At 36.5% G+C, this 9,044-nt stretch overlaps 1 protein-coding gene across 1 annotated transcript; it reads left to right on the top strand.

The window, feature by feature from the left end:
• LOC145642657 (uncharacterized) lies at positions 1–8,770 on the top strand. The gene is made up of 7 exons (XM_081693839.1): positions 1–1,090; positions 1,187–1,275; positions 1,381–1,678; positions 2,249–2,839; positions 2,924–3,195; positions 3,298–4,426; positions 8,607–8,770. Exons 1-7 carry the CDS (start codon positions 1–3, stop codon positions 8,768–8,770), a joined length of 3,633 nt encoding a protein of 1,210 aa, XP_081549965.1.
• Positions 8,771–9,044: the final 274 nt, after the last annotated feature.

Genomic DNA, 9,044 nt, shown 5'->3' with positions numbered 1-9,044 from the left:
ATGGAGGCCGGAAAGATTGATCCTGCTTCTCCGTTTTACCTTGGCTCCGGTGATCAACCGGGTAATTTGATTACACACGTCATCTTCACAGGTGATAACTACTTGGCATGGTCGAGGGCGATTACACTATCTCTTCGATCTAGGAGGAAATTTGTGTTTGTTGATGGAACCATCACCAAACCTACAGACAAGAAGAAGCTGCTTGATTGGGAGACGGTCAATTCGATGCTAGTCTCCTGGTTATTGCGGTCTATGGACACTAAGGTTGCGGCATCGATCCCTTACTTTGAGGAGGTGAAGCGCCTATGGGATTATTTAGAGGCACGCTATTGTGTTTCGAATGGACCTCGTTTGCAACAATTGCGGACTAGCATCACCGATTGCAAGCAACAAAAGGGTATGACTGTTGAAGCATATTACACGAAATTGATGGGGTTATTTGATGAACTCACGCGAATCAAGCCCCTCCATGGCTGCGAGTGTGGACTTTGCACGTGTAATGTGGCTGGCAAGTTTGCTAAGGATCGAGATGAAGAAATTTTGCACCAATTTCTGATTGGTATTGATGATGACTTATATGCGGTGGTGAGGACGAACTTGCTTTCTCAACAACCCCCTGCTGATTTGAACCGTGCTTATCAAGCTTTCCTCCAAGAGGAGGAATCCCGTGGCATTGCAAAAGGAAAAGCCGAGAAATCGAAGGAGGCTCATGTTTTTGCTGTGCCTTCTATGCGTGGGAAAGGTAATTTTGATCGTCAAGATCGATCAAAATTATATTGCACTCACTGTAAAAAATCGGGACATGATGTGGAAGGATGCTTTGACCTCCATGGCTACCCCGAATGGTGGTTCGAGCTCAAAGGGAAGGGAAAAGGGCGAGACAGAGCTGCTGCCCCTGCCCCTGCCTCACTGCCGAAGTCTGCTGCTGCTGCCCCTGCACCGAAGCACACACCTGCTGCCCCTGCTGCTCGTGCTAACAACATCACAGGAACTCCTCAAGCTTCTGCCGGTGTGTCTTTGGCCGATCTCAAGCCTTCCGATGTTCAGGTTTTGCTAAATATGGTTCACAATCAACAAGAGCGAATGCAAGGTGAGTGTGTGCCGGGTTCTTGGATTATAGATACGGGGGCTTCTCATCATGTAACCGGGGATGAATCGTGCTTGTTGGATGTGTGTTCAATTGCAGCGTGTCCCGTGGGCTTGCCTAATGGAGACCAAGCCGTGGCCTTGAAAGAGGGTCGAGTTTGGTTGAGCGATGATTTAATATTGGAGCATGTTTTATTTGTTCCAAAATTAAAATGCAATTTAATATCGGTGTCAAAAATGATTGATGATTCTCAATGTTTTGTTCGTTTCACTAATTCTTTATGTGCTATACAGGACCTACATTCGGGGAGCCTGATTGGAGCCGGTGAACGGAAGGACGGACTCTATTACTTTCGGCGAATTCCTACAGTATGTGTGGTGCAAGTTCCGGGGCTGTCTGTGTTCGAGTTATGGCATCGGCGACTTGGGCATCCGTCAGACAAAGTTGTCAAGTTAGTTCCTGCTGTTAGTAATAGTACTACTATGAAACATTTAAATAAAGCTTGTGATGTGTGTCCTCAAGCTAAGCAGTCTAGGGATAATTTTCCTAATAGTGATAGCAAGGCTAGTAGAATTTTTGAGTTAATTCATTGTGATTTATGGGGGTCGTATAAAACTCCGTCTACTTGTGGTGCACATTATTTTTTGACATTAGTTGATGATTTTTCAAGAGGTGTTTGGGTTTATTTGTTGAATTCCAAAACTGAAGTTTATTCCGCATTTTTATCATTTTTTGCTATGATTGAGCGTCAATTTGAAACGACCGTCAAATTGGTGAGGAGTGATAATGGAACTGAATTCAATTGTATGCTTCCGTATTTCAATGAACATGGCATTATTTTTCAAACTTCATGTGTTGGGACACCCCAACAAAATGGCCGTGTTGAAAGAAAACATCAACATATATTGAATGTGGCTCGTGCTTTGATGTTTCAAGGGAATTTACCTATTGGTTTTTGGGGTGAGTGTGTTCTTGGGGCGGTATATTTGATTAATCGTACACCCTCTCGGTTACTACAAAACAAAACTCCATATGAAATTTTATTTGATAAAGAGCCTGGCTTTGATGAGTTGCGTGTTTTTGGTTCTCTTTGTTTTGCCCATAACCAAAAATCCAAGGGAGATAAATTTGCACCTAGAAGTCGAAAGTGTGTTTTTCTAGGCTACCCTCACGGTAAAAAGGGGTGGAAATTGTATGACCTTGAAACGGGGGAGATTTTTGTGTCTCGTGATGTGAAATTTTTTGAGAATGAATTCCCTTTTGCTAGTGAAAAGAACTTGATTAATGGCTCCGAATATAATGTGGACATGCATAATATGGATGTGGATAATGTGGGGGTCGATATTGATTTTTTGGATGATTTGGAGGCGGTTTTGGAGGTGAGTGAAGGGAGCCGAGAGCTGCATCCAGAGCCCACTGCCGAGACTGCTGCTGCTGCCCCTGGCAGTGCAGTCCGCAGCCCACCTGCGGCAGCTGGCAGTGACCGCAGCCAGCCTGCGGCAGGGGCTGCTTTGGCCAGCAGCAGCGCTGCCTCTGCGGTGGACGACAGAGCAGCAGCAGCCCGGGACAGCAGTGCTGGCAGCACCCTTGACATTGGGGCAGCTGCTAGCGACGTAGGTGAGGGTGATGAAAATGTTCTTGATGTTGGTCGTGGGGTTCGTGTACGACGTGCACCGGGTTGGCATCAAGATTATGTGGCACATACTGTACAAGCGACGAGTCCTCCTAGTTCACTTTCTCCATGCTCCTCAGGTACTCCTTATCCTATAGCACATTATGTGAATTGTGAAAATTTTTCCCTGCGACACCGTATATTTCTTGCAGCTGTATTTGCAGGGACTGAGCCTCGTAATTTCAAAGAGGCTATGAAAGATGCAGGGTGGAGAGAAGCAATGCAGAAGGAGATTGCAGCATTGGAAGACAATCAGACATGGGTGATGGCTCAATTACCTCCGGGGAAGACGGCTCTTGGTTGCAGATGGGTCTATAAAATCAAGTACAATTCTGATGGTACAGTTGAACGATTAAAGGCTCGTCTGGTCATATTTGGCAATCATCAAGTTGAGGGCATTGATTATAATGAGACGTTTGCTCCTGTGGCTAAAATGGTTACAGTTCGAACTTTCTTAGCGGTTGCGGCTGCGAAAAATTGGGAATTGCATCAAATGGATGTTCATAATGCCTTTCTTCATGGTGATCTTGATGAGGAGGTTTATATGAAGCCACCTCCTGGGTTTCATGGTAGCAAACCAGGAATGGTTTTTCGTCTTCAGAAATCGCTTTATGGTCTTCGTCAGGCACCCCGCTGTTGGTTTGCCAAACTTGCAGGGTCACTCAAAAGGTATGGCTTTAAACAGTCATATTCTGATTATTCTCTGTTTACTCTGAATCAAGGGAATGTCCATCTTAGTGTTCTGGTGTATGTTGATGACTTATTGATTTCTGGCAATTCGGCTTCTGTGATCTCTGATTTCAAGGCATATTTGAGTGCCTGTTTTCATATGAAAGATTTGGGTGTGTTGAAATACTTCCTTGGTATTGAGGTTGCTCGTAGTCCGGAAGGCATATTTCTGTGCCAACGGAAATATACACTTGATATTATTGCAGAGTCTGGTTTGTTAGGGGCACGCCCGGCAGGTACTCCAATTGAGCAGAACCACACTCTGGCAAAATCAGAGGCACTACCTATTGCGGACCCCGAAATGTATCGGCGGCTTGTAGGTCGTTTGATCTATTTGTCTTTCACTAGACCAGATTTGGCATACACGGTCCATATTTTGTCTCAATTTATGCATCAACCTCGTCAAGATCATTGGGAGGCAGCTCTTCGTACCGTGCGCTATTTGAAGGGTTGCCCGGGCCAGGGTATTCTTTTGAGGTCAGATTGTGACTTGCAATTGACAGGTTGGTGTGATGCAGATTGGGCTAGTTGCCCTCTTACGAGACGTTCGATTACAGGTTATTTGATGTTCCTTGGGAATTCTCCTATTTCTTGGAAAACTAAGAAGCAGGATACTGTTGCTAAATCTTCTGCAGAATCTGAGTACCGTACGATGTCTAAGGCCACTGATGAGTTGAAGTGGTTGAAGGGTCTTCTTGATAGTTTGGGAGTTTCACATCCGCAAGCGATGAGTTTATTTTGTGACAGTCAGTCTGCGTTGTATATTGCGCAGAATCCGGTCTTTCACGAACGTACTAAGCATATTGAGGTTGATTGTCATTATGTTCGGGATGCAATTCAGGATGGGATAATTCGACCATCATATGTGAAGACCACGGACCAACTAGCGGACATCTTCACTAAGGCATTAAGCAAGCAACAATTTTTGTATTTACTTGGCAAGTTGGGCATTTGTGATTTGCATGCTCCAACTTGAGGGGGGGTGTTGAGCTAGGCTTATGTATTTAGCTTATATTGGGCTTATGTTTTAGCCCGATCCTAGGTTGTATAAATATACCCTTATACGTAATACACTGACGAAGGATTCACATTCTTGACAACAATGCTGTTTTAAAAAGCAGCATGTCTTCATAAGAAGTTAAAGAAAACTAATTAATGTACATCCTAGCATATGTTATTATACCTTAAAAAAAAATGGAGTAAATTTGATAGCATAATCTATTTACTGGCACTAATTTATTTTAAGCACAATTTGAATCTATCTATCTATTTATTTATTTATTTATTCATTTATTTATACACATAAAATTTCAATAATAATTAATTGTATTTTTAAGCGGTGTGTACACACCTTTTAAGTACACACTTTCATAACCAATGTGGCAATGTGTGTGACTGTATGTTAATTTAGGTGCACATAATAAAATTCTTCTAATAAAGTTGAATTAATATTAAATCTAACCTATAATAGTCTTTTAAAAATGACTAACACAAATTTTAAAATTGGATGACTGTGATTTAATAATTTTAAATATATTTTAATGCTAAAATTAATTAAATTTTGATTTTTCTTATTTTAGGAATTCAATTTTAATTTTCAATTTTTTTCCAGTTAATTTATGAAATTCAATTTTAATTATTAATTAAATTGAAAATCAAATAATAAATTAAATTTTTTATTAGGAAATATTTGAATTAATATTTAATTAATATTAAAATATAAAAATTATTTAAAATTCATTAAATCTTAACCGTTCTGTTTAAAAAAATTATGATTATCATTTTTCAAACGACAACCTTAAAATCATCCATATTCCATAATACCTTTCTTTCTTTTTGGTTTTTCTACTAGGTAAAATTTTTTCACTCCCACTATGCCACAAGCCCACAATAATATTAAATGAGCAATGAATGGTAGAAATACCACTAGCTAACCAAAAGTTGTACAATGCTTTTCTTATTAACAGGGTCTACAATGAGAATAAAGAAATGATGTGGGCTTCTAGGGCTTTAGATATTCACATCATATCACAATTTGATGAACACATGTTTCGCGTGTTATTAAGGTCATTTTCGTTATTCATTTACTCAATCGTTTAAATCAATATCTCGAGTTTCAAAAAAGAAAAAAAAGTCACTATCTCACCAAAAACTTATTTAACTTTATTTTTTACATTAAACATTACACTCTAAATCAATTAGTGACACCAACAAAACAATAAACCATGCTTTGTTGATTGAGCAAAAAAAAACCGTAATCAATCCGAAACTTTTATGTGTTTCGAAAAGTAATCTGAGTAGTTGATTGCCATTATTAGTGATGTCCCTGTACTATTCTATTTAATAAAAGGAAATGATATGTATATATATATATATATATATATATATATATATATATATATATATATATATATTGTTTAGAATTCACTACATATAATCATTGAATATACACTAAAAAATTGTATGAATTTAGGAAATCATAAAAAATATAAACACTAATTACACCGACTTACGAGTGTTTTGTCATGAATTCTTAATTTTATACAATTTCCAAAAATATAATTAATACTTATATACACCCATAAGGCCTATATATATATATATATATATATATATATATATATATATATATATATATATATATATATATATATATATATATATATATATATATATATATATATATATATATATATATATATATATATATATATATATATATATAGCATTATCTTTTAAAAACACACATTAAATCTTGGAATAATTTAATTTGAAAATCGAACATAGTAACATTAATTAGATTAGTCCTTTAATTTATCCCCCGTTCAATTCACCTTAAATAAATAATATTCAGTAAAAATAATTTCAGTTTAGTTAAAATAAGTCCAGTTCAGTAAAAATAAGTGCAGTTTAGTAAAATTAATTTCAATTCATTAAAATTTAGTAAATTTTTAAGAAGAAATATAATAGAAATTCAGTAAAAATAATTTCAATAAAATTAGTTTTAGTTCAGTAAAAACAATTTAAATTCAACAAAAACAATTTCAGTTCATTAAAAATAATTTCAGTTCAGCAAAAATAAGGTGAAGTAAACAGGGCCTTAAAATAAGTTCTAAATACCTAAAATTACTTACAAATTCTTAAAATTGATTGGGTGTTACAAAAACCATCAAAGCGAATTGATCTAACATCGGCCCTAAGACTACTGTACAAAAAAGCCATGCAACACCGTGGGGTGCGGGCAACGGGCTGATGTAAATGCCACATAGAAAGCCATAAATGATCTTATGGTACGTAAAGTAAAATCCCGTTCATTTCATCTTATTTTTGTTGAACTGAAATTATTTTTTTTTTTTTTATAGATTTCCTCTTTTAATTCTTGTTTAAGTTTACTGATTTTTAGTGAAATGAAATTATCTTTACTGAATTGAAATCAATTTTACTAAATATTATTTTTCTTTTAGGGTGAAGTGAACATGACCTAAGAGAAATTTAATTTTAGCTAGGAAAATCTAAAAAATTAAATGACCACCATTAAAAATTACTATTTGTATATAACTACCTTAAATTTTTTTTGGTATTTGACCACTTTTAATACTTCCTTTGTTTCATAATGTTAGTCCCATATATTATTTTAGGCATTTCAAAAAGATCTACCCATATTGAACATGTTCACCTTTCAACTTAATTTTTTTTAACTTAATTGGTTGTGGATTGATGATATGGTTCTATGTATGGAAATCTCTACATTGAATCATGCAATTATGAATTATGCTTTCAAAAAAAAAAAAAAAAAAAAAAAAAAAACTTAATTAAGGTAAACTAACTATGATTTATTTTGTTATTTAATAATGTTAGATTCCAAATATTCTTCTTTTCTTAATTTATGTGATTGATTTTATACGGACTAAAATTATGAAACACAGAGAGTGTCTTTTACTACCACAAAAAGGGTTTTGTTTCACATCATGCAAAATGAGGCAATTTTATTGCTCTTTTTCGAACTCAATTTGGATCCTTTATGGCCAAAATGACCCTTAAGACCTTAATAATATAATTTTTCAGTTTTTTTTTTTTTAAAAAAAAGACGTACAAACTTAGACACTTTTTTTTTTTGAGGGGTAGACACTTATTAGCAAGCAAAACGAGGCAATCTATATTTTATTTTATTTTATTTTAATGATCCTGAGCCCAATTTGAACACTTCAGCACCAAAAGTCCAAAATACCCCAAATCATAAAGGTAGGTCTCACAATTAATTTTCTTGACGGAAACTATTATATAGTGGTAAAAGCTATATATATCTTTTTAATTAAGATTAAAAAAAATAGTGGCTTTTTTAGAGTGGCTATTTTGAAATTTTCCTTTTAGCTATTGAGTATCATCACTAGAGACTTAGCCTTTATAATTTACATCCTTTTTCAATTTAATAGCATATCAAGTTGAAATTTGAACATTAGATCACTATCCAAACATTCTTTCCCTTTGCTTAAAGGAGCGCAAGGCTTGGAGGAACTCAACTTTTCCAAATTCCGGTGCAGAAACTTGGGAGAAATACAGCTCGGTTTGGGCTAGCTGCCACATCAAATAATTCACGAACACAGAGGCAACCACCGGTCTGGTTAGATGAGCAGGTCAGGGTGAGGCGTGTCGCGAGTTCACAACTCTTGATCAAATTAAACTAGGCCTCGTCGATGGCTTTGGGTTCAAACACCCCGTCCTTGACCTTTTCAAAAATGTTCCTAGTAGCTTGCAATATATCCTTGTCCCTGGTTAACCAATTGCATTAACTCTAACTTCTTCGTGTGCTTAATATTTTGTTGTATTTTCCACGTGTTTTATAACTTAGCTTCTTTAAAAGATTTGGGGAGTAGTATTCGGATGTATCATATCATATATTTTTGGGAATATATTATTTGCCAAAGATTATCCTTTGTATTATAGTTAACTTCCTAAGATTCTAGGATATCTTGTATTCTAGGCTAGGAGAGTTGTAACCATTATATAGTGTGCCAAGTTTAATGAGAAAGCTAAGAAACTCTATTCCAATTCTTTCTAATTTGTTGTGGTATCAAGAGCGGGTTAATTTTTTTTTTCAATAATTCTTCATAATGGCAGGTGATGATACACCACCGCCGCCGCCACCACCTAAAATCGAGCCCAACTCACCGTATTACCTTGGTCCTCAAGACCGACCAGGGGACTTTATTACTCCTACATGCCTAAAAGGCGACAACTACGAGGAATGGGCAGCAGACATACAAACCGCCCTTGAGGCATGACGGAAGTTCGATTTCCTGGACGGTACGATCACAACTCCTCTTCCTCCTTGCACAAGGTCCGATTGGACAGCCTTAAATGCTATGTTGATCTCATGGATAACAAATACAATTGATGCCGAGGTTAAAGCCTTCCTTTCTAAATTTCGTGAGGTTAAACCTTTATGGGATCACCTCAAGAAGATCGAGATTCCAGCAGACTAATGGCCCGAGGGTTCAACAGCTTCGGACTTCTCTGGCAAAGTGCGAACAAACGAAGTCTATGACTGTGTAAGTT

Source organism: Chenopodium album, chromosome 8, assembly GCF_948465745.1.
Source record: "Chenopodium album chromosome 8, dcCheAlbu1.1, whole genome shotgun sequence".
Lineage (NCBI taxonomy): Eukaryota > Viridiplantae > Streptophyta > Magnoliopsida > Caryophyllales > Amaranthaceae > Chenopodium > Chenopodium album.
The sequence above is the reverse complement of the archived record's forward strand: the minus strand, read 5'-3'. Positions and strand labels throughout refer to the sequence as shown.

Coding starts and splice junctions, on each gene's coding strand:
- LOC145642657 (XM_081693839.1), top strand. CDS start 1: ATGGAGGCCGGAAAGATTGATCCTGCTTCTCCGTTTTACCTTGGCTCC. Junction 1,679..2,248: donor AATTTTTGAGTTAATTCATT/GTGATTTATGGG, acceptor GTGTTTTTCTAG/GCTACCCTCACGGTAAAAAG. Junction 2,840..2,923: donor ACTTTCTCCATGCTCCTCAG/GTACTCCTTATC, acceptor CTGTATTTGCAG/GGACTGAGCCTCGTAATTTC.